The 26360-nt window shown below is 40.0% G+C and overlaps 1 protein-coding gene and 1 non-coding gene across 3 annotated transcripts in view; both read left to right on the top strand.

The window, feature by feature from the left end:
* Positions 1-1931: 1931 nt before the first annotated feature.
* HIBADH (3-hydroxyisobutyrate dehydrogenase) overlaps positions 1932-26360 on the top strand; it is a 108617-nt gene continuing 84188 nt past the window's right edge. The window contains exons 1-3 of one of the 2 annotated variants that reach the window (XM_070369467.1): positions 1932-2120; positions 11227-11387; positions 25529-25638. In XM_070369467.1, coding sequence (XP_070225568.1) covers positions 2030-2120; positions 11227-11387; positions 25529-25638 — 362 coding nt within the window. In that variant the 5' untranslated portion in view covers positions 1932-2029. Of the gene's footprint in view, positions 2121-11226; positions 11388-25528; positions 25639-26360 lie in introns of those variants that run through there. The other variant, XM_070369468.1, reaches the window with a different exon arrangement.
* Positions 18531-18601, top strand: LOC138987666 (small nucleolar RNA SNORD56). The gene has a single exon (XR_011464050.1). It is a non-coding gene; the product is annotated as a small nucleolar RNA SNORD56 (small nucleolar RNA).

Genomic DNA, 26360 nt, shown 5'->3' with positions numbered 1-26360 from the left:
AAACAACCTAGGCAAATGAATAAATAAAATGAATTCAGGGGAGTGGTTTCTATTGCCCTAGTCTATTCTCTTTTTTTCCTTCTGTACTGTGCGGTGTGCTAAGTTGCTTCAGTCCTGTCCAACTCTTTGTAACCCTATGGACTATAGCTTGCCAAGCTCCTCTGCCCCTGCAATTCTCCAGACAAGAATACTAGAGTGGGTTGCCATGTCCTCCTCCAGGGGATCTTCCTGACCCAGGGATGGAAACTGTATCTCTTACCTCTCTTGACTTTGCAGGCGGGTTCTTCATCACTAGTGCTACCTGAGAAGCCCCTTCCTTCTGTACTATGCTATGCTATGCTAAGTCGCTTCAGTCATGTCCGACTCTGTGTGACCCCATAGACGGCAGCCCACCAGGCTCCGCCATCCCTGGGATCCTCCAGGCAAGAACACTGGAGTGGGTTGCCGTTTCCTTCTCCAATGCATGAAAGTGAAAAGTGAAATTGAAGTCACTCAGTCGTGTCCGACTCCCAGCTACCCCATGGACTGCAGCCTACCAGGCTCCTCCGTCCATGGGATTTGCCAGGCAAGAGTACTGGAGTGGGTTGTCATTGCCTTCTCCGTCCTTCTGTACTACTTTTCCATTAAAAACAAAAAACAAAAAGCAAGTCTTTGTTTTGGGTGTCCATGGCTCCCAAACCTTCCATGGGGTCAGTGAGGAAATGAAGCCCTGTAATCATCGCCAAAGGTTTCAGAGATTCAAATATGTACACCAAGCACAGATGGAAGAATGAATACATCTCCTTTCTGACACACAAACATACTTTCTGCACTTTCATTTGCCTTTCAGTTCAGTTCAGTTGCTCAGTTGTGTCTGAGTCTTTGCAACCCCAAGGACTGCAGCGCGCCAGGCTTCCCAGTACATCACCAATTCCTGGAACCTATTCAAACTCATGTCCATCGTGTTGGTGATGCCATCCAACCATCTCATCCTCTGTCATCCCCTTCTCCTCCAGCCTTCAATCCTTCCCAGCATCAGGATCTTTTCCAATGAGTCGGCTTCTCGAACCAGATGGCCAAAATATTGGAGTTTCAGCTTCAGCATCAGTCTCTCCAATGAATATTCAGGACTGATTTCCTTTTTGATTGAGTGGTTTGATCTCCTTGCAGTTCAAGGGACTCTCAAGAGTCTTCTCCAACATCACAGTTCAAAAGCATCAATTCTGGAGCTCAGCTTTCTTTAAATTAAATGGATGCAGAATTTTCAAACATTAGAGAAATATATATTTGAGGAGCAAGTTCCTAGCAATTCTATACTTCGAAGAAAACAGTATTGTTTTCCTACAATTTTTCAAATATGTGGAGAATCTATTCGGCAAATTAAAATAAACTGAATCTGGTAAAGTTACTGCATTCATGGTAGATTTCTGCGCAATGAATAGACACTAAAAACACAAATGTTAACATCAAGAGGCCCACGTTTTATTGAAGTTAAAACGGGATCACTGTTTTTGGAAAGCATGGGAATTTCTGCTCTTGCTTAAATATTGCAGCAGCTTCCGCGAGCCAAAGTTCCGTCCTTGTCTGCATGGAAGCAACACGTGCAGTTATAACACTCGAAGAGGCAGTTCTGAGGGGCAGGTGTGGCAAGGAGGCGCTGAGTGACAGCCACCGCCTCCCACACGCCCCCTGCGTTTTGGTAAACGAGATTCCAACCCGCAGTCAGTAAATAAGGGAGGAACTTGGGGGGCGGGGTCATGGAGGTATGCGCTCTCCTATTGGTGGTTCACAAAGGGCGGAGAGACCTGGGATTTCTGATTGATCTCTTTCCCTGTCTGTAAGGTGATTGACGGCGCTTGTCCCGCCGGGCCACGCCTCTCGGCTCCGTGCTCCTCCCCTCCCGGGTAGGTGTCCCCCCCTGAGCAGCAGAGCGCGTGCGCCAGCGGCCCCACGCCGCCGCCGAGCCCGCCCGCCGTACCACGCACCCTGCCAGTCAGTGGGTGAGCCGGGAGCCGCGGAGGTCACTGTGGGGAGGCGGGGCGGGGGCAGCATGGCAGCCTCCTTACGGCTCCGTGGAGCCGCCTCCGGCCTCCGGTATTGGAGCCGCCGGCAGCCTCCGGCAGTGGCCAGCCTTGCAGCGGGTAAGGACCTCGCTCCTTCTTCCCCCGTCCCTCCTCCAGTCGCCCGCTTCTCGCTCCCTGATCGGAAGAGGTTTTTTTCACCGGAGGCGCTGCGATTAGATCGGGGCTTAAAACCCAACATTTTGGCTGGTTCCAAGGCCTAGGCTTTTCTGCGGCCGTGGCTCGCGCCGCCAGTGCGTCTCTTAACTCTCCCCACCTGGATCTATATGAATAGGGATTAGCGTCCTTCTGGGACTTAGTAATGCGAAGAGCTTGGGATAAGGGGAGGAGTGTTTGGGTCCGATTCGTGCCTCTTTAGAGTTAGGAGTTTGAGGACAATTGGAGGGCCCAGCCCCACGGGCGACCCCGTAGCCACGCCGGCGACCCCTGGCCTTGCAGCGCTGGCTGGCCTTTCAACGCCCCGGGTGGGCGCGCCGTCTGGCCGCAGGACCTGATTTTTGTTAAACTACCTTAACTGTTTCAGATGTTTTTACACAAATGGAGTCTATACAAGCCAGATGATCAGTCTTTCCAGCAAAGTTTTAAGTCACCTTTGGGTGGCCAGGCGGGCTCCTTACCCTTCCCCCCAGCCCTCCAAGTTCTCTGTAACTGTGCCACCTGAAGATGGCACTTCTGTCAATTTATTAACCAGAATACTTTGTGTCCTTAAAATTGTGGCCTGAAGCTATCCTGCTTCCGTCCCCTTCCACCTTCCGTATCATTATAACTTATGGAAGCTAACCATCGATTTAGGAAGAAACAGGTTTTTTTAGACCCACAGAGAACTAATAGTCTTTTCATTTTTCAGAGGAAAGAACCTAAAGCCTCTCGGATAAGTGAATTAGGATATTACAACAGGATCTAGAAAGTAGTCCTTGGTTCTTCCTGATTCCTGCACGTTTCTTCTACAGCAGGATTCCTGTTTAACTGAAAAATTGGTTGATTTGTGCGGACACTGCCATTGTCTTCTTGTAAAATTTTTTAGTTTTGACAGTGTACTGTTTAACACTCTCATACTTGAGAGTTTTGAGAAAGCCTTGGTATTAATTTTTTTCTGATCCTCACTGAAAAAAAATATAGCAGGCTGAGAATTGAGTTCTTAACAGACTCCCTTTCTATCCCTCAGTAAAAACCCAAGCAGAAGAGTGGATTTCCTCTCTGGTTTGAAAAAAGAAAGCTCCCTGTGATGAGAGAAAACAGATGTCTGATACAGAATCACACTAATAAGATACAAACTCACAGAATTTGTCAAACTTGAGTATAACCACTGCTTGATCTACATCTATTGAACTACAGACAATGCCTCCCATGTTGGAGATATTTAAAAAAACCCAACACTTTTCTGCAGTAGTAAATGTAGCACCAGTTTTCAGATGAATGTGTGATTCTTTCAGTTTTGATTAGTCAAAGAAGGCATATGTGGCTGTTTAGTGGTTTTACAAGGTGTTCTAATGATATTTTAATGAACCCTTGAAGTACCTTTTAGAGTTACGAAAGTTCTTAAAATTCATGGAAGAGGAGTCAGAGGCCTTTGATTATAATAAATGCTTCTCTAGACTGGAAAGGCCTACCTTGAAACGTTGATAGACTACTTTGGCATATAATGTTGTTTACCCAAATACATTGTAATAATATAGATATATGACAAATTTTGAATTTTTTTTTTTGATGTGTGTGTGATGATTGTTTAAAATGCTTCAGTATTCTTACTCTTGAATTGTTTTAAATGTTTTTGTTAATTTACTACAAAAGTGTTAACTTTTTTGATGTTGGAGTCTTAAAAATTACATGCCAATTTGGAGTCTAGGGACATTAAGAAAAACAGCCAAGTTCAAATAGTAACATTATTTAGTGTTCTAAATTCTGTAGGCTGTTTGCCTCCATGGTATGTTCAACATGTTTTTATCATGTGGAGGGTAATATTATAAAGATCTGTACAGTTATTTACTGTACAGTTTGAAAAAAATAAGATCTAGTAGTTACTGGTTAATAGCATATCTTAATTTTAATATTTAAAGCATTAAAAAGGAAATAAAAAAATGAGAAGCATTAAACTAGCCATACATTACTATTGCATCACCATTTAATAAAAGTAAGTTTTGTGTTTTATCTTAAAGGCAATTAAATTTAGTTTCAGACTTCTTTGTACAGACAAAAAAATTACAGATGTTGACCCTCTACAGCCATTGTGATTCACTAACAAGTACAAGTAAAAATAAATTTGTAACAGATCATCTTAAAGTGACCACCTGAGCAAAACTGGAATGGGAAAATTAGCCAGAATTATAGACAGATATGGGAATACATTTCTTTATTATTGACGCTGTGTGTGTATGAAATCTGCTTTAACTCCTTGTGTAAATAAGACTAATGGCATTTTTTTTCTCTTTACATTAGCTTCTAGGGTTGCACATGAAGCTCTGAGAAGCTGCACATGACCTTGGGACCAAAAGTTGACCTTAAAATTGCATAAGGAAAATACATTTGACCTTTGAACAAAGTGGGTTTGAACTGCAAGGGTCAGCTTACAAATGGATTTTTTTCAATGAATTTGTACTACAGTTGGTTTAAGCTGCAGATTTGGAACCATGGATGTCGAGGACCAACTACAAATTATATTTGGATTTGTGAGGAGCATCACAAAACCCCCACTTGTTCAGAGGTCAACTGTATTTCTAAAATAACTTGATCCAAATAATAAAGGCCTTTATAGAGTCACTATTCTTAGTCTAATAATAATTAGCATTAAAGCAAAAGGAATGCTCATGACATAATATGTGATAAAGTAGGACACCAAGTTGTATATACAACATGTCTCATGATATAATGTAAAAAATGCATTCAGAAGACTGGTCGGGCTATACAAAAAGCTAACTGGTTATTTTTGTGTAGTGAAATTAACTTTTTCCCTTATGACTTTATTAGTTGTTGTTCAGTTGCTAAGTCATGTCTGACTCTTTGTGGCCCGTGGACTGTAGCACACCAGGCTCATCTGTCCATGGGATTCTCCAGGCAAAAATACTGGAGTGTTGCCATTTCCTTCTGTAGGGGATCTTCATGACCCAGGGATCTAACCTGTGTCTCCTGCATTGGCAAGCAGATTCTTTATCACTGAGCCACTAGGGAAGCACCTTTTTCATATTTTCCAGTTTTCTACAATGAATTACTTTGATGCAAGGGAAAAAAAACTTTTGGAAATATAAAATAATTAACCTCTTACCAATTTTTGCATTTTTATACTTGGAGTAGCCTGATTTGGGTTCACAGTGTTAACAAGATATGGGTAATTTTGTCCATGTCCCATTGGAGAAAGAGGTCATAACCTGTAAATTTACAGCTATCAATTTAGAGTTTAACTTTGCCAAATTTTCTGGCTATTTCTTCCTCCTGTGTGGTGGTATTGAGAATCACAGAGGTTTGCTGATTAGATACAATCGTTTCTTTAATCTGTATTTCATTTCCTAGTACATGTTCATATTTTTCAGAGCTTCTCTAAATCTTTTACTCAGTGTTACCAGTCTGTGAACAGTCAGTTCAGAGAGATGGCAGTACATAAGTGGTTTAAATAATGTGGAGCTTGACTCTAGGTCCGGGAGGAAAGGATTTGGAGAGTAAACCTGAAATGTTTGTTTAATGGTTGCTGCAATACCAATTAAATTAATTCTTTGCTGGATCTATTTTATCATTACCTTTTGTTTTAGCATTGATTTCTATCCCCATTTTTGTGTTTTTCAGAGTTTATATATAGTAGGAGTCAGCACACTGTGGCCCAACAGCTGAACCTGTTTTTGTAAATAAAGCTATATTGGAAAATAAGCACAACTACTTGTTTTTATATTGTCTATGGCTGCTTTGAAAATGTAGTGGATGAGTTGAATAGTTGTGACAGAGGCCTATGGCCCCAAACTGAAATTGTTTACCCCTCACCCTTTAGGAAAAAGTGTGCTGACCCCTTACATATAGTGTATATTCCTAGAAATGTAATTACTGTTTCAAAGAGTATGCACATTTTAAATTTAAATTTTATAGTAAGGTTCAAATGTAGATCTTTTTTTCAAATTGCTGTCTAGGATTGATATAAAATACAATTCTATTGTGTACAAGAGTATATGTTTTTATCAGGAATAACCAGTTATGCATTTTATCAGAGAAACACATTTGTCCAGCTGATAGGTAAAAATGATACTACGTTGTTTTGTTTGCATTATTCTAATTATGACAGAAGTTGAACTTTTTTTAAAAGTTTTTTTTGGGTATATTGTGTTAACTGTCATTTTGTGATTTTGGCATACTTTAAAACAATGGGTTATTTAAATTTTTCTTATAGATTTTAAAGTTATTTGCATATAAAGTAAAATAGCCCTATATCTATCTTGTGTTTCAAGTGTTCTTCCTAGTTATTTGTGTTTGGTCATGTTTTTGATTTTTTTTTTTTTTGTATATAGATTTGGTAAGTTTTCCCCCTGTGTTTTTTCATGAAAAACTTCAAACATGAAGTATTGAAAGAATAATGCCACAAACATCTATGTAATCTTTGCTTAGTGTCAATAGTTGTTAACCTTTTGCCAGGTCTGCTTTATTTCTTTCCAACATGTTCATTATTTGTGTATTATTTGAAAGTAAAATGCAGACGCCATGACACTTTCAACCCTAAATGATTCAGCATGAATCTCTTAAAAACTGTCTCCTACATAACCAAATTACCACTATCTCAATTAGCAGGCTGCCCTGGTGGCTCAACGGTAGAGAATCTACCTGCCAATAGGAGACGTGTGTTCGATCCCTAGGTCAGGAAGATGCAAAGATCCCTAGGTCAGGGTTGCAAAAGGAAATGGCAACCCACTCCAGTATTCTTGCTTGGGAAAATTCCATGGACAGTGGAGCCTGGCGGACTGCAGTTCATGGGGTTGCAAGGAGTCAGACATGACTTAGTGACTAAACAACAACAACAAGGCAATTAGAACTTCCCGATATCATCCTAATGTACAGCTTATATATAAAATTTCATAATTTTCCTTAGAATGTCTTAATGCTTCCTTGGCACCTCCCCAATCCAGATCCATCCATATTTCACATGTTGCATTTGGTTGATATATCACTTTAGTATCTTTGGACTGAGGAATGTCTTCTCTTGGTTGTTTTTTTGTGAACATGTTGACTTTTTAAAAACAGCTTTATTGCGATATAGTTGACCTACAATAAACTACACATCTTTAACATGGAGAGTTTGATGGGTTTTGACATGTGGGAAACCATCATGACAGTCAAGGTAGAGAACATATCCATTCACCCGTTTCCTGCCGATTTCCTCATACCCCTGCATACGCAGGTTTCTATAATCGTACACTGTCACTGGCTAGATAAATCCTAGCTTGACAGTCATTTTTTGTTTCAGTCCTTTAAAGATGGTGCTCTCCTATTTTCTCACTCATTTTGATTCTGACAGTAGATCTGCCTTCATTCTTATCTTTGCTCCTCTGTACATAATGCCTTTTTTTCTGCTGGTTGCTTTTGAACATTTTGATTATGACATGTCTTGTTGCAGTTTTTTTCATGTTTCTTGTGTTGGAGTTCATTGAGCTTGGATGCGTGGGGTTTATGGTTTTCATCAGATTTGGAAAATTTTCCCATTAGGTCTTCACACACTCTTCCTGTCCCCAGTTTGCTTTCCTCTCCTTTGAGGATTCCAGTTTTGTTGTGTGTTTGGCTGGTTGAAGCTGTCTCACGGCTCACTGATGTTTTTGGTTTTTTTTTTTAATTCTTTTTTCTCTCTCTGTATTGTGTTTTGGATAGTTTATTGCTTTGTTTTTAAAGTCTTTTCTTCCAGTATTTCTTCCATTATTACATTATAATGAGGCCTATTACTGTGTCCTTTTATTACTATATTTGAAATATTTTTCCTATCTGTATTTTCTATGGCACCACCCTTTATTAGTTCTGAACTTAACTGTGGACTGAATGTTCGCAGCCCTCCAAAATTCATGTGTTGAAATCCTAATCCCCACTGTGATAGTATTAGGAGCTGAGGCCTTTGGGAAATAACTGGGTTATAAGGTTGGAGCCCTCATGAATGGGATTAGTGTCCTAAACAGAGGCAGGAGAGCCTGTGTTGTCTCTCTGCTCTCCAGAGATACAAGAAAATGGGTCATCTACAAGCCAGGAAGTGGGTTCTCCTGGATACTGAATCTGTTGCCTACCTCATCTTGGACTGCCCCAGCTCCAGGTCTGTTAGAAATAAATAACCTGTCATTTAAGCCACACAATCTCCTTGGCTGGAGAATCCCAGGGGCGGGGAAGTCTGGTGGGCTGCCGTCTTTGGGGTCGCAGAGTCGGACACGACTGAAGCGACTTAGCAGCAGCAGCAAGCCACACAGTCTGTGGTTTATTTGTTACAGCAGCTGGCGTGGACTGAGACTTTAGATAGTCACTTTTATATTGGTCTTTCTGCCTCCAGGCTGGTCTTACAGTTTAGTTTTTGTACACTGCTGCTCTGTTTCTCTCCTTTTAAAGCATGGGTTTGATCAGGTCATTTATCTCGCTCAGCCCTTTCAGTAACTACCTGTTTTAGTCTGTTTGGGCTGCTATAAATAAATACCACAGACTGGGTGGCTTATAAACAATAGAAAACTATTTCTCACAGTTCTGGAGGTTGGGAAGTCCAGAATCAGCGTGTTGGTATATTTAGTGTCAAGTGAGGGCTCACTTCTTGGTTCAAGGACAGCCATCTTTTCACTGTGTCCTCACAGGGTGGAAGGAGACAAGGGCGCCCCCTGCGGCCTCTTTTGTAAAGGCATTAATGCCATCCTGAGGGTTCTTCCGTCAGGATCTAATAATCATTGCCTCAAGGTCCCACCTCCAAATACCCTCACATTGGAGGTTATTTTTTCAACATAGAAATTTGGGGGTCACCAAACATTCAGTTTGTGGTACCGCTACTTGCTTACAGAAAGTGAAAGTGTTAGTTGCTCTATGGTGTCCGACTCTGTGCAGCCCCATGGGCTGTAGCCCACCAGGCTCCTCTGTCCATGAGATTCTCCAGGCAAAAATACTGGAGTGGATTGCCAAAATACAGTCAAATTGTTTATAGCATACTTTCCAGCCATGTTATGGTTGCATTTTTTTCTTTCAATCTTAATCTTGCTCTTTTGTTTCTGTGTGTGTCCTGTAGGAAGAGTGGATGGCAGTTAAAAATGAAGAACCTAGAGTCAGATTGGCTGGATTTGAATCTTGGCATTACAACAACTTGAATCTGTGCATTTTATTTAAACTAAGTGTCAGGGACCTGAACTGGAAGATAGGCTTAATGATGGGATGTAATGACAGTGCTATTTATCAAGTGCTTAGTACAGTGTCTGGCATGTAATAAAATTGCCACAACTATTAACTTTTATTATTCATGTTTGCTTGACTTTCCTATTTGCTTGCATGGAACTCCCTTTGTTTCTACTCTCATTCCATTTGAAAGCCTACCCATCCTAAAATACTTAGCTCAAATGCTGTTTTTTTCAAGTTCTCCTTTAGTATCAGCATTGTTTTTCATACTTTATCTTTTGCTTTCATGTTTTAGTGTCTGTGTACCTAGTTGTCTTCTTGTGTTTTAAGCTGGTTGAAAGCAAGGACTGTATGTCACTTGTGTCTTTGATGGCATCTGGCATGGTACAAATGATTGCTTCATGTTTATTGAATGTGTAAATAAATCATGGTTCTACTTTGCCATAGTTATTGTTTGACTTAGAGTGAGTTGCCTGTTAAAATTAACTGCATTTAAATAATAATATTTCTAGTTTCTAATGTTTTTAGTTAAATTATACCTTTTCAAGCTTAACACAGTAGTCAGGCACGCTAGTTACTAGTATTTATGAGAGTTCTCTTACAAAGTATACTTAATATCAAAATAAAAATTCAGTGAGGAGTCATTTCTCTGTCATTAAACCCCTTGTGAACCAGAAAGTTAGGCACAGGACTCCTGTCATGCCCAGAATGTTAAACTCAGCACTAGTAAGGTGGTGATGCATAGAAAGCACACCCATCTTTAATGGAAATGGTAGAGACAGACATGGAGTTCGTAGGAATTAAACATGCTTCTGACCCAAGATGACCTCTTTTTCTTAAGCATTAGGGCTTCAAATAATCTGCTTTTAGGAAATCTCATTACATTGAGATTAAGTTGAAGGAAGAGCAGGGATCCATCAGTTGAGAGGATCTGAAACTTAAAAAGCGTTACTGTGATTAGTCATTATACACTTTACTAAACACTACACAGTTTTAAAACTGGAGTCCTTGAAAGAAAAAGAAATAATAAAGCTGGGAAATGATAGGAGAAAAGGCAAGTGGAATTATTTTGCTTTCTTCTTTCACTGGAGTGTGAACTTTTGGAGGGCAAGGACCATATCATAGAACTTCATGCAGTAAATACTTCTTGAATGGAGTAGTAACACCATCTAATGCGGAGCTTCTCTGCTGTCTTGCAAAAAGCATTACCTTGAGTTGTATGCCCCAGTGTGACTTCACAAAGTCTTTTATGAAAAGAAAGAAAATAAAATCAAAAGCTATATACAGATTTTTAAGAACAGTTTTCTTTTTCTGTGAGTGAAAATGTCTCTTCTCTGAAAGTGCCTGGAGTTGTTAGCCCAAGGTCCTGAGACTGTTTCCGTTGTCATGGAAAGCCTGTGGAAGTGTCCCCCTGGTCTCACCTAGGACCCCGTTTATAAACTGGTCACTTTTAAGTTGAAATACATTCTTCTGGGTTTAACATTTTATTCAATTGTTTTTTTTATACCATTGGAGGAAGTAGTTTCAATAAATGTGAAGGTGGGAAGCTAAAAAGTTTTTCCATTTTTGGTGCTTGTCCAAGATACAGGTTTTTTTGAATACTTCCAGTTTTTTGTACACATTTTTAAAGAAGATAATATAGATAAGAGAATTTAGGATACTTCACTTAACAGGCAATGTAAATAATAGGTACATGGTAACATTATTAAGTTTATTGTTAAAATAGTAAAGGGATGTTGTAGAGGTAGAAAAATTTATGATTATTCCTAGAGAACTGTATATTCAGAAGTGAATATTTTAAATATTTAAAATAAAACATTGTCTGCTCCTGTTAAAAATAATGTGTTGAAATCAGTGTGTTCTAGGTCAATGGCTTCTAAGACTCCAGTTGGATTCATTGGAGTTGGCAACATGGGGAATCCAATGGCAAAAAATCTCATGAAACATGGCTATCCACTTATTATTTATGATGTGTTCCCTGATGCTTGCAAAGAGTTTCTAGATGCAGGTGAACAGGTAAGGCCTTTTCTTAAATTTCTTTTAAGATATTGATGTTTAAAAATGTTTTTCAGATTTTGATATTTGACATTCAAGTAAGTAATAGCTGCTTGGAAGTATACATGATGGATTTGTAAAGTTAACTCATTGTTAATTTTATTTCTTTATATGTGAGATTACATATGTATATTTATATAATATGTAAAATACATGTACACACACACACACACACACACACGGGAGACTGTGTACTAGTAACCAAATTTAGAGGTTCCCCCACAAGATACGCAGGAAATTCTTCTTGAACAAGGTGTAGAGTGGTAATTGAGAACTGGATGCAATCCCAGAGCTGGGTGAATACTAAAAAATACTGAGAAATATAGAAAACAGTTAGAGAACAAATAAACTTCTAGATAACAGACTTGAAATAAATACTGAGAAGACGCAGTGTGTATGCAAAGAGCAGGTTTAGGTAACTTGGATATCCTCTGTCTCCTCCTCCCTTGAGGTTTGTGTGCCAGATGGGGGTGGCTGCAGTGCTGTCTAAGGATGTGTGAGTATCCTGTTGGGACTTTTCAGGGTGGGGTTGCGGCTGCGTATGTCCATATAGTCTCTGGGTGCTGACAGTGTGCTACCAGTGCAGCAGGTTACTGATGCTCTTAAGTAGCTAAGGGACTTAGACTTGTTGGAGAGGTTTGGTCAGTTCTTTGTTCTGGGACAGGTTGGCCATTACCATTTTTAAGGGTGGACAGGAGTTCCAAGTTGATACTCAGTCTGGGGTGAATTAATTGTATTTTTCAGGAGTTGAATATTACTTTTTGGGATAACATATCTATTTGATGTTGGCACTTTCCAATAGTTCATGTATTTATTTGTAAAAATAACAATGGTACATAATCTCTAAATAGAGGAAATATCTATTAAATACAGAATTTAATCAAAGTAACAATAGGAAATTCTTTTGGCATTTTGGAACTAATGTTCCAGATGTTTTTTGTGTGTGTGTGTGTGTGTGTTCATGAAAAATCCCATGAATTCCTCTTCCTCTTCCTACCCCTTCTAGTAATAGAGAGGTAGAAATTGAATGGAAGCTGATTTACCATGGACTGGCAAACCAGATGCTTAGGGCCTTTCAGATTGTTTCTAATGCCCTTACTCTTCCCTCTGTTCCTGTAGTACTGAACAGCTTGCCTGTGGAGAACTGAAACGTTCATCATCCTTTTGTGAATCTCTTTGCTGCTGCTTCCCAGATTGCTGGAGCTTTTTGATGCTCTGCCTAAATTGCCTCATACTTTGAAGAGAGTGAGGCATTCCCTAACAAAATTCTGATTTTTTTAGTGTTGCTAATTTTGGGTAGATGTGAAGGAAGGTTACCTTAACAATAAGACTTATACTTGAATGAAGGAGACATTTACATTTTAAAAGGGAGAGAGAAGAAACAATATTTAATGAGTACCTACTATGTGTCAGGTCTCTTACTAAATATTTTGTACATATTATCTAATTTTATCTTCACAACAGAAGTATTTTCAGGAAACTGATGCTTGGAGAAGTTAAATAACATCCCCAAGGTTACATGGTGAGTGAATGGCAAGAGCCAGGATCTGAAAAAAGGTCTGTCTTTGACTTTGGAGTTAGTCACTAACTAATGAAATTTATGTATGAGACATTTTTAAGTGTATTTTTGGTGTCTTCCTTGATGATTCTGAAATAAGCACCTGTTAACCTGTCTACAACCTAGACTACTAGACAATAAAATGCCTAGATTTCTTTTGGATTAGATGATGTCAGGGCAGTAATGATTATATACCACACCCTACTTAATTGTGTTGTTCTGCACCCATGAAATTTGTTGGAAGTAAATAATAGTTATCTATTATGATAGATAATATAGTTAGTGAGTATACAGTAGGTTGAACAGTAGCCCCCCAAAGAAGTAACTTAGAAAACTCTTAAAAGAAAACCTGAGGGTAAATCTTTATGACACTGGATTTGGCAAAGGACTTTAGGTATGATACCCAAGATCATGAGCAACAGAATAATAAAAAAAAAAAAGACTTCATCAAAATTAAAAACTTTTGTGCTCCAAAGAATACCAGCAAGAAAGTGAAAAGATAACCCACAGAATGGGATTAAATATCTGCAAATCATGTATCAAGAAATATCTGGAGTAACAGGCAAATTTGGCCTTGGAGTACAGAATGAAGCAGGGCAAAGGCTAATAGAGTTTTGTCACGAGAATGCACTGGTTATAGTAAATACCCTCTTCCAACAATACAAGAGAAGACTGTACCCATGGACATCACCAGATGGTCAATACCGAAATCAGATTGATTATATTCTTTGCAGCCAAAGATGGAGAAGCTCTATGCTGCTGCTAAGTCGCTTCAATTGTGTCCAACTCTGTGTGACCCCATAGACGGCAGCCCACCAGGCTCCCCCGTCCCTGGGATTCTCTAGGCAAGAACACTGAAGTGGGTTGCCATTTCCTTCTCCAATGCATGAAAGTGAAAAGTGAAAGTGAAGTCGCTCTGTCGTGCCTGGCTGTCAGCAACCCCATGGACTGCAGCCCTCCAGGCTCCTCTGTCCATGGGATTCTCCAGGCAAGAGCACTGGAGTGGGGTGCCATTGCCTTCTCCGGAGAAGCTCTATACAGCCAGCAAAAACAAGACCAGGAGCTGACTGTGGCTCAGATCATGAACCCCTTATTGCCAAATTCAGACTTAAATTGAAGAAAGTAGGGAAAACCACTAGACCATTCAGATATGACCTAAATCAAATCCCTTATGATTATACAGTGGAAGTGCAAATAGATTACAGGGATTAGATCTGATAGACAGAGTGCCTGAAGAACTATGGACAGAGGTTCGTGACATTGTACAGGAGGCAGTGATCAAGACCATCCGCCAAAAAAAGAAATGCAAAATGGCAAAATGGCTGTCTGAGGAGGCCTTACAAATAGTTGTGAAAAGAAGAGAAGCGAAAGGCAAAGGAGAAAAGGAAAGATATACCCATTTCAATGCAGAGTTCCAAAGAACAGCAAGGAGAGATAAGAAAGCCTTCCTCAGTGATCAGTGCAAAGAAATAGAGGAAAACAATAGAATAGGAAAGACTAGAGATCTCTTCAAGAAAATTAGAGATACCAAGAGAACTTTTCATGCCAAGATGGGCTCAATAAAGGACAGAAATGGTCCTTTATTTGGTATTTATATGGTTATGGACCTAACAGAAGCAGAAGATATTAAGAAGAGGTGGCAAGAATACACAGAAGAACTGTACAAAAAAGATCTTCATGACCCAGATAATCACAATGGCGTGATCACTCACCTAGAGCCAGACATCCTGGAATGTGAAGTCAAGTGGGCCTTAGGAAGCATCACTACAAACAAAGTAGTGGAGGTGATAGAATTCCAGTTGAGCTATTTCAAATCCTAAAAGATGGTGCTGTAAAAGTGCTGCACTCAATATGCCAGCAAATGTGGAAACTCAGCAGTGGCCACAGGACTGGAAAAGGTCAGTTTTCATTCCAATCCCAAAGAAAGGCAATGCCAAAGAATGCTCAAACTAATGCAGAAATGCACTCATCTCACAGCACTAGTAAAATAATGCTCAAAATTCTCTAAGCCAGGCTTCAACAGTATGTGAACCATGAACTTCCAGATGTTTAAGCTGGATTTAGAAAAGGCAGAGGAACCAGAGATCAAATTGTCAACATCCGTTGGACCATCGAAAAAGCAAGAGAGTTCCTGAAAAACATCTATTTCTGCTTTGTTGACTATGCCAAAGCCTTTGTGTGGATCACAACAAACTGTGGAAAATTCTTCAGGAGATGGGAATACCATTCCACCTGACCTGGCTCATGAGAAATCTGTTTGTAGGTCAAGAAGCAACAGTTAGAACTGGATATGGAACAACAGACTGGTTCTAAATCAGGAAATGAGTACATCAAGGCTGTATATTGTCACCCTGCTTATTTAACTTCTATGCAGAGTACATCATACGAAATGCTGGACTGGATGAAGCACAAGCTGGAATCAAGATTGCCGGGAGAAATATTGATAACCTCAGATATGCAAATGACACCACCCCTATAGTAGAAAGGGAAGAAGAACTAAAGAGCCTCTTGATGAAAGTGAAAGAGGAGAGTGAAAAAGTTGGCTTAAAACTCAACATTCAGAAAACTAAGATCAAGGCATCTGGTCCCATCACTTCATGGCAAATAAATGGGGAAACAGTGGAAACAGTGGCTGACTTTATTTTTTTGGGCTCCAGAATCATTGCAGATGGTGACTGCAGCCATGAAATTAAAAGACTCTTGCTCCTTGGAATAAAAGCTATGACCAACCTAGACAGCATATTAAAAAGCAGAGACGTTACTTTGCCAACAAAGGTCCATCTATTCAAGGCTGTGGTTTTTCCAGTAGTCATGTATGGATGTGAGAGTTGGACTGTGAAAAAAGCTGAGCGCCAAAGAATTGATGCTTTTGAACTGTGGTGTTGGAGACGACTTTTGAGAGTCCCTTGGACTGCAAGGAGATCCAACCAGTCAATTGTAAAGGAAATCAGTCCTGAATAGTCATTGGAAGGACTAATGCTGAAGCTGAAACTCCAGTACTTTGGCCACTTGATGCAAAGAACTGACTCATTTGAAAAGACCCTGATGCTGGGAAAGATTGAATGCAGGAGAAGGGGACGACAGAGGATGAGTTGGTTGGATGGCATCACCGACTCAATGGAGTTGAGTTTGAGTAAACTCTGGTAGTTAGTGATGGACGGGGAGGCCTGGCATGCTGCAGTCCATGGGGTCTCAAAGAGTCGTACACTACTGAGCAACTGAACTGAACTGAAATCATGTATCTGATAAGGATTTGTATCTAGCATGTGTAAAGAAGCCGTGCAACTCAAACAGAAAGACAAGTGACTTAATTAAGTGGGCAATGGATCTGAATAGACATTTCCACAAAGAAGGTATTCAGACAGGCAATAAACACATGAAAAGATGCCAGTATCTTTTGTCATTAGAGAAATGCAGTCAGAATCACAATGAGATTTCCACCCCCTAGGTTGGCTAGAATCACAAAGTCAGATGACAAGTGTGAACAAACTGAACTATCTATCACACACTGCTGATGAGAATGTAATTCTACTCCTAGGTATATATGAAAGAGAATGAAAACACATGCCCACACAGGAACTTGTAGATGAGTGGCAACATTATTCATTATAGCCAAAAGACAGAAACAACCTAGATGTCCCATCAGTGATAAAAAAAAATATGGTATACGCATATGATGATATATTATTCCACCATAAATAGGAATGAGGCAGTGACACATGAAAATCCAGAACAGAGAAATCAAAGTGGGTTTGTGGTTGCTTGACTGAGCTACTTCACTTTCACTTTTCACTTTCATGCATTGGAGGAGGAAATGGCAACCCACTCCAGTGTTCTTGCCTGGAGAATCCCAGGTACAGCAGGGCCTGGTGGGCTGCCATCTATGGGGTCGCACAGAGTCAGACACGACTGAAGCGACTTAGCAGCAGCAGCAGCAGTGCTGGGTGGGAAAGAGGGAGGCAGGCACAAGAGAGAGAGAGAGCTAATGGATATGGGATTTTTTTCTTGAAGTGATACAAAGTTCTAAAATTATAATGGTTGCACATATCTGAAAATACCCTGAAAACCATCAAATTATATACTTTATGTGGGCAAATTATATATCACAATAAAGTTATTGGAAAAAAAAGATAAATGTCCACATTCTAACCCCAGTACTTGTGACAGTGACCTTAATTGGAAACAAGGTCTTTGCAGATGCAATTAGGTTGTATATCTTGAGATGACGTCCTCCTGGACTTTGCATGGGCCCTAAAGGCAGTGATGAGCATCCTTACAGAGAGACATAAGGGCAGGCTATGGCAGGTCCTTGCTGACTTCAGAGTTAATGCTGCAGCAAGCCAAGGAGCAGCCGGGGCTACCAGAAGCTAGGAGAGGCAGAGGAGGCTCTTCCTGTGGAGATAGCATGGTGGTGCCTACACCTTGATTTCGTCCTTCTGGCCTCCAGAGCTGTGAGAATAAGGTTCTGTGTTTTAAGCCACCACGCTTATGGGAACTTGTTGCGGCAGCCACAGGAAACCAATACTGCAAGAGTTTTGGGAACCTGGAGCATGACTTTACCACTTAGTGTCTGCAATCCCAGGAGAGATATTTAGTGTCTGTATCTCTGTTTCCTCCTAAGAATAATAACAACAACCTTTCTCAGAGAGTTAGTATGAGGATTACATGAATTCATATTTGTAAAAAGCTTAAAGTCATGCTTGGCATGGTAAGTACTGTGTGTGTTAGGTCTAAGTTAGTTCCTAGAAGTCTTTGTTTCCCCTCTGCTGTGCAGAGCTGTAATTCCTTTTCTAATGCTCTCTATTCACATGACATGTCAGAATCTCTTCTTTGTGAAGAGAAGTTACTTTGATCACTGCAGATTAAGGCTACCTTAGACTCTCCTAGCAAAACAAGGGAGCAGGCAGTGGCAACCCACTCCAGTACTCTTGCCTGAAAAATCCCATGGATGGAGGAGCCTGGTAGGCTGCAGTCCATGGGGTCACAAAGAGTCGGACACGACTGAGTGACTTCACTTTCACTTTTCACTTTCATGCACTGGAGAAGTGGAGACAACACTGGAGTGGCAACCCACTCCAGTGTTCTTGCCTGGAGAATCCCAGGGACGGGGAGCCTGATGGGCTGCTGTCTCTGGGGTCGCACTGAGTCGGACACGACTGAAGCGACTTAGCAGCAGCAGCAGCAGCAAAACAAGGGATAGGACCTTCATTTATTTGCTACTTTGATTGATGTTTCTTGAGTACTTTCTTTGTGCTGGGTATGGGTATTATAGCCTAGAACAAAATAGTTACAATTTTGCCTTTGGGGACGAGCAGGAGGTATTAGATAATCAGATCACACAAATATGTTATTCCAAATTTCGATGTCAAAAGAAAAAGTAGCGTCTCCTCAGTTTTCAGTAAAAAACCTGTATTACATTGGTTTAGAGGGCAGTTAGGGCTGTTCGCTGAAGACTAGCAGTGTAGGCAGATAGCGCAAGAACAAGCAGGATTTATCCAGATGAATAATGGAGACAAAGGAGCAGTGTTCTTTAAAAGTGAAAGTCTCTACAATGATGGCAGTATTTTTTGTCAATAGCAGTTCACCTAGTGAGTGTTGATACTTTGGGTCTGAGTAAAGCTGAGGGTAGAGGGGAAAAAAATAATAAATAAAAGTGGAAGGCTCCCTCTCTAGTTTCTAGAGATTTCTACATCAGGTCAACAAATAGAGACTGAGTACCAGTATGACTCAATTCTCATGTCCTTCTTTGGAAGGACTGATGTTGAAGCTGAAACTCAATACTTTGGCCACCTGATGCAAAGAGTTGACTCATTTGAAAAGACCCTGATGCTGGGAAAGATTAAGAGTGGGAGGAGAAGGGGACAACAGAGGATGAGATGGTTGGATGGCATCACTGACTCGATGGACATGAGTTTGAGTGAACTCCGGGAGTTGGTGATGGACAGGGAGGCCTGGCCTGCTGCAGTCCATGGGGTTGCAAAGAGTCGGACACAACTGAGCGACTGAACTGAACTGAACCAGTATGTCTAGCAGAGCACCTAGTGCTGTGGAGAATAAAACAGGTTGTATGTGGCAATGTTTTAGATGTGTCGTAGATAGCCAGACTAAAATTAGGAGGGAGTTTCTATTAAAATTGCATTTTGACAATAATGAAGTGCTGAAGCAGGTTTTGAGGGGAAAAATAATAAGTAACTGTTAAGAGCCATTTCATTTCTCATAGAAAACTACATAAATATTGCTTTTAAGGTTTGCTGACCTGCAAACAGAAATGCTGTAGTCTGAAATGAAAGTCATGTAGACAAGGTCTCTCAGACTCCTGAATAGAAATCAGAGGGTTCTAGGGCACAGGCTCAGTCATTAGATTTCCCTTCTTTCTGTCTTCCTTGAGACACTGAAGTGGGTATGAGGAAGGAAAGACGTTGGGTTCTGGGTAGCTGCCCCTCCCAGAGTAGTGAATAGTGAAGACATGTCCTAGCTTCGTGCCTGCAGCTCCCACCCCTGACCACTGCACGCGGTGGGAAAGGTTCTTAGATGCTTCAGTCTTAGGTGGCAAGCCTGGAAGGCAGGCTCCTCTTTTCCCACATTCTATCTCTGCTTCCCCTCAGAGTCTTGACTCTAAGGAGTCCTGTGTGTATTGATTGTAACAGCAGTGGAGGGCTGGAGGACGTGAAATTTAGATGAATGAAGGGAGAGGGGTGAAAAGTAAAAAAGCTTTGGGCCTGAGGGGGAATATTCTGTCATAAATATCATAAAATGAAAACATTGTTGATAAATGATTTATGCTGGCAGCTTAAAAACCATTTTGAACAGTGTCAGTGTCATTCAAACAAGTGTGATTTCTTAAGAGTCCTACTTTAAAAGATAGAGTTAATTTGGATGGATGACATCTGATATGTTAAAATGTCAGTATTATTTCATAGCTGTATTTAGTTTTAAATGTTTGATAAAGGGAAAAGTGAGTTTCATTTTACCACTAAAAGATGAAGATAAGATTTGGGATTAGATGGGAAAATGCAGGTGAAAACTTTGAAACCTCTGGCTATTGTCCACAGTAGTACAATGGATGGATTAAGAATTCAAAAATTCAGAGTATATTTGAGTTGGTGCTTACATTTTAAGGACAGATGTCCCTTTCTTCCCTTAATGTTACTATCTCAAGGGAAGTCCATGAAATGGCAGCCAAAGGAAACATAATTTTTTTTCCTCAAAGTTTGTGGAAAGCATGGCTAGTTGATTTCTAATGTCAACTGTGCTTTCAGTAGGAAATTTGCGGGAAGAGAAAGTACCAAACTAGACATATCTGAAGGATCAAAAAGCAATCACTTGGTTTTAAAGATCTTTGAACATCTTGAAGAAGTGCTGCTTCAATTTTTAAAAAGCAAAAACTGAGAATTTGTTGTTTCATGTAACTGAAGAGCTGGGGAGTGGTCTGAACCTAAGCATAATTGAATGTTGGGTACAGATGTAAGCAGATTCATTTCTGTCTGTGTCTTGGCTCCCCTTTCTGCAGCCCAGCCCCTCCCTCCCCTCAAGGTGCAAGGTGGCCGCCTGTAGCTCCAGGTGCAGAAGTGCTTTGGATGTGACCACCCTGGAGGGTTTCCTTCCAGCTGTACCTAGTAGTAAAAAACGCTACTGGGTTATGAAGGAAATTTGTACCTTTACATGTTAACGAATTGGGACATTTACAACTGGTTTAATATGTTATTTGTGGTCATTCCCATAAAAAAAAAAAAAAAAACCTATGCCTTCCTCTTGCAGTAACCCTTTGTTATGTCTTTATTTCTGTTGGAAACTCAGGTTTAACCTGGGCTTCCCTGGTGGCTCAGCTGATAAAGAATCAGCCTGAAGTGCAGGAGACCCGGTTTCGATCTCTGAGTTGGGAAGATCCCCTGGAGGAGGAAATGGCAACCCACTCTAGTATTCTTGCCTGGGAAATCCCATGGACAGAGGAGTCTGGCGGGCTACAGGTTTAACCCTGAATGCATCTTTGCAACTTATAGCATCTATTATAAGAATGTAACCCTGGTAATCGTCAGCCCTTTGGGTTTTAGAAATTATGAATCAATAAATGGTGAATGTAGTGGTTTAAAAGCACAAACTTAGGAACTTGACTGTCTGGTCTCAAATCTCAGCTCTGAGTGACTTTAGACAGATTAATGTCTTTCTATCAATACTTAAAGTGTCTCATAAAATGTCAAGTAGTAATAGTACCTTCATTTTAGTTCTAGAAAACCTGGCACATGGGAAGTGCTATTATTGCTGCCACTGCTGTTACTACTGTTATGGTTGTTGCTTTAGTATCTATACTGTATTTCTCCCAAATCTTCATCCCCAATATCACACATAGAAGTGCACCACTGTCTTGACTGAGTCACTGAGTCCAGAGTTGCTTGGAAGAGAATTTAGACATGTTTTTAAGTCAAAGAATGATGATAAAAGTTAAAACCAAATTAGGAGACAAAGAGGAATTTGACCGCATCCCTGCTTAAAAATACATTCTGCAGAGTGCCTTGTGTCCTGGACACAGAAGATAGCAGTTTCTCTTTTTAAGCATTAGTATCAGGGGCATGTGACTTGTGCTTTATTTTCATTTTCATTGTCTAGGAATTTCCTTGGAGATGCCTCTGATTGGTACCAAAAGTTTTGAGACTTATGCAACCATTTCTGTGTGAGTTTTCCGGTTGAATGAGGCTTAATTGGATTCTCTCTAAAAACTTGGAAGCCATCTTGTTGTTCCTAGATTATAAGGCTGACCATGTTTGGTTAAGAAAGTCTCTTGGGATCTAATCTGGCATCCACTCAGGTCTCGTTAAATGGGAACTTTAAAAGCCTCTTGCTGAGTGGGCTTCATCATTGTTGACCAGATGTTTCAAGATGTAGGCACAAACCATTTCAGTCAATTTTTTTAAGGGTGGTGCAATTTTGAAGCAACAATATGCTTTTCTATTTGGAAAGATGAAAATACACAGAGTGGCATGTTTAACCAAGGTCATTTTCATCTTGTCTCTTTGCAAATATCTCTGTCCCACTTAGTTTATTTGGAAGCAGTGCTAAGAGCTTGACTTATGTGACTGTTTTGTCTAGAAGAGACAGCGAGATTTTTCTCTTTATGTAAAATAGCTAGGTTAATTGTTGTCTCCTTCCACTGATAATGTAAAAAGGAAATGTAATGTAATGTGTAATGTAATGTAAAATATAATGTAAAAAGGAAAGTAATGTAACTGTAGAAAAAATCCACAGTTACTTCAGATTACTGTGGACCCTGATGCCCATCATCCCCCCCCCCACCCAGCAAAGCAGATTTTGTCTTCCATCTGTCCAGTCATCTACTCTTTATATTGTACACCTGCCATTGTACTTACTAGCATATGGATGAATCTGATTGCAGAAATGCTTAAAAACTAGATAGTTTGAAGGGAACCAATCTCCTGTAATCAAAATTGAGATAATGGAAAAATTGTTGTTGTTTAGTTGCTAAGCTGTGTTTGTTTTGTGACCCCCATGGACTGTAGCCCACTAGGCTTCTCTGTCCATGGGATTTCCCAGGCAAGAATACCGGAATGAGTTGCCCTTTAGTAAGGTCATCTTAATTCACAGTGGTGTAAGAAGGAGGCAGTTGAAATTGTCAAGAATTTCTGGAATGCGCATGACAGAGCAAAGCCATGGTCCAGAGTCAGCCAGATCAGTGACCACCCACACATGTGGAGGTGCAGAAGAGTCCTGAGTCGCTGCAGATGCTTCCTATCCTATCAGTCCTTTTTCACAGAGGCAATACCTTCCTAGCATTTAAATTTACTCAATATGGAAAAATTTCCTTGCCAGAGTTGTCTTTCTACTTTGGAGGTAGAAACCCTTAAAGATAACCTGAGTCAGTTTTCTTATTTTGTAGGTTCAGAAACTGAAGTCAGAGAGGTTAAGTGATTTGCACAAAAGCACACATGACTTAGTGGCTGAGCTATAGCTAAACCCGGGTCTCTGCCTTCTAAATTAGTGTTCCTTTCACTGATCCACGCTGTCTGTCTGTGCTTATCCATTCAATTAGCTAATGTAATTGAAGGGACTCTAATTAGTTTGGCTCCTAAAGGCTTTTGTGGTTAGTGTCAGATTGGCAATAAGGTTTGTTTTTTTCCTGCCAGCTTTTGAGTCGTGGCCAAATTTTGTTAGTCAATTATTTCAGTCTTGAAGTCATCACATGGAAGGCAAGATGATTTGAATAACTGGACACACATGTCTGTCTTATCTGTCTAATAAACATGCCTTTTCTGTAGTGCAAATTAGAGACTGTTATAATGTACCGAATGTATATAGTCATTAGATATGGAGCAGTTGTGGCCAGTAGAGTGGTGACATTCCAGCTATCACTATCATTGTGTGTTTTTTCCGGACCTGTGAGCTTTGACACTACTTTCCTTTATAATTGAGGGGTTAGCAGTACTCTGGCAACCCAAGCATCCCAAGAAGCAGATGCTAAGGATGCAGGGGGCTGATTGGCCACCCCATGCACTTGGCAGTTGTATGAATTGGCAATGCCAATTCATGAACATGAGAAGCTTGGAGGTGTGAAGTATTCCTAGATTTGCGAGCTAATCGTCGGGGTCCCTGAAGGCACGTCTCAAGGAGCTATCTAGATGGAATTGAATTTCCTTCAGTGGAAGAGACTCAATTCCTAAGAGAAAGTTTGAAGTTGACTCTTAGACCTCACGGCTGAGGTCTTAGAATACAGGCCCTGAAAGATCAAGCGAGATGGAGCTGCGATAGAAGGAAAGGCCACTGAAAGGTACGCCAGCATTTTGTCTGTGTTTATTACTTCATTTAAGTAGGGTGAATGGGTGGGGCTCTCTCCATGTAACCCATATTCTTGACACAGTCCAGAAGTAGGGAATTACAGCTCCTACAACCTTTCTTTTTCTTATCTTCTCATCTTACTGAACTTTTTTTTTTGCTTGAATAAACTTGAATTGTTTGCCAGGAAATAGTTGCCTCTTTTCAAATCTCAGTATTTGTTTGAGTGTAGGAAAGGTTTTCACCTAACTTAAGTATTTCTTTGTCGTTGGATGGAAAAAAATGTTTTTTCTGGAATGATTTGTGGCAGATCCCTACTATATATCAAAATATACATGTTGTTGAATGTGCTGCATTGTAGATTCGAAAGTACTGTCTTGCCTTTAGAATAAGAGAGACTATCTTTTTTCTTTTCTTTTGGTTTTTAGAGTCTGGTGTTTCACTTAATGTTAACACACAAAGTGATAGGACACTTGATTGTCTGAAATTTTGAAGTACAACATAGGAAATTCTGTTAAAACTTCCTTTATGTAGACTTTGATTTAGAAGCTGATAATCTCTTATGGAAAATTGAAATGTCATTGCTTCTAGTTCATAATATTTAGATTGCACACTGTGTTTGGCTTCTCACTCTTTCATCAGCTGTACATCAAAGACAAAAAGAAAACGTTTTGTGTACTTCCACTGCATGAAAAACAGAGTCATTCCCATTCCCAAGATGCTTATGTGCCAGTTCACATTTCCTTGTAGAAAATACGTTTGTTTCTAATGCATAAGTAAATCATCCTACGGAGAAATCTTTGATTATCCTCTTGATAATCCTTTGTCTTTTTTTAAAGAGGAAAAAAAGCTTTGGACAGGAACTTCTATGCCAGGGTGGTGGATTCTTTCTGTTAAAGGGGAGTTTTAGTCAAGAAGTGATTTCCTGGTCTTTTTTGGCCTCTTTGGTGGCTGCCCAGCTGGTCAGGTGTATCATGGTGTATGTATGCGAGAGAGCAGAGGATGTGGGGGATGTGAGTGAGGGCAGAGACACCGACACTTGTGTGCACGTATGTTCAGAGGATGGACAGAGCAGCTTTCCTGTGTGGTATGTTCATGGTCATTGTTAAAGCAGAAGTCAGGGTTGCAGAGAGGGCGTACCTTGATGCCTGTTGGCTTGTCTTCCTTGTAAATGTGGTTTCCACAGGAGTCCTGGCAGCTCACGCTCTCAGACTTTCATGGTGGTCTCAGTCAGCGCAGTTCATGCTTGTCCTTGTTCTGACTTTAATGAGAGGCTTAATTTTTTTTTCTCTTGAAAATAGAGGCTGGAAGATAGTGGTAATGGGGGCTTGAGAATTTTCTTGGGGATTTTGCTGCTCATGAAATAACTGGTGAATCCTGTACTTCAGCTACCAGCTCTGTTATACTAGAATGTTTTTCTTAGAGCATCTACCAAGAAGTATGCTGTTTTAAGAGTCCAAGTTGGAGGAATCCATGAGAAGTGTGTCTGTTCCCAGGACTGTAGGGTTTTGCCCTTTTCCCCCTCAACTCACTTCACACTTTTAAAAGTAAACAGTGGATGTGATTCCATAGAAACTGCATTTGTATGTGTGTAAGGAGTGGACTCTCTATTTTAGGCAGTAAGGTTTTTTTTTTTGTCATTTGAAAACAAGTATTGATTTTTATTCACTGTTACTATTACAGGCATGCATAAAAAGTGGGTCCTACTTGTGCTCTAGAAGCATTTGATTTAAATAATGTGCCTTTGCAATTTTTTTTAAAGGTAGTGTCTTCCCCAGCAGATGTAGCTGAAAAAGCTGACAGAATTATTACCATGTTGCCCACCAGCATCAATGCGATAGAAGCTTATTCTGGAGCAAATGGAATTCTAAAGTATGTATTTCTCAACTGTAGATATGTTCTTTCTATGATAGTTTATGTATTTCACATTTGTTAGAACAGTTGTGAAATTACAGTTATGTTTGTTAAGTCTTCTTGTACTGTTTTCTTATGTCTTAAAACTGAATAGTGTGGTTTCTCTCTCATTGTAAAGGGTTTATTTTTTCACTGAATTCAAGTATGTGACTTTTGGGAATGAATTTTTTTTTGCTTCTCTTCCTTTAACTCTTGCGTTAAACTTAACACTTTCATTGGTAAGCTGTTTTAAGAGACTTTTTAAAGCTTGACTTTAAACTGTACACAAATGTTACAAGCATACTTTTCTTATGGTTTATAGAAATTCAGGAAAAGATTTCTATGAAAAATAAAACCAAGCATTGGAAAGAACACTATTATTTAAAATTTATTATGAAATTAAAAGTTACTGTATGTCTTCTGGGTTAGTTCATCTGTAGTAAGAACTTTGAGAAGCTGGAATTAAAGATTAGCAGTAGCTCCCTGAATGATATATTATTTAGGCCAGCATTTCCTACCCAGTGCCTCGCTTCAAGAACCTTTTGGTTAATTGGTGCCTGCTGCCAGACCCTTGTGGTTATATTAGGATGGCAATGGGTGAGTTCGCAGTTTAGTTTTCTGGTCTTACTGATTCCTGTACCTAACTTGTTTCATTGTTGAGTTATAGCAGAGAGCTAGAACAAACTGGTAGGCTCAGTGGA

Source organism: Bos mutus, chromosome 4, assembly GCF_027580195.1.
Source record: "Bos mutus isolate GX-2022 chromosome 4, NWIPB_WYAK_1.1, whole genome shotgun sequence".
Lineage (NCBI taxonomy): Eukaryota > Metazoa > Chordata > Mammalia > Artiodactyla > Bovidae > Bos > Bos mutus.
Note: the sequence above shows the minus strand (reverse complement) of the source record. Positions and strands in the feature narration are given on the sequence as shown.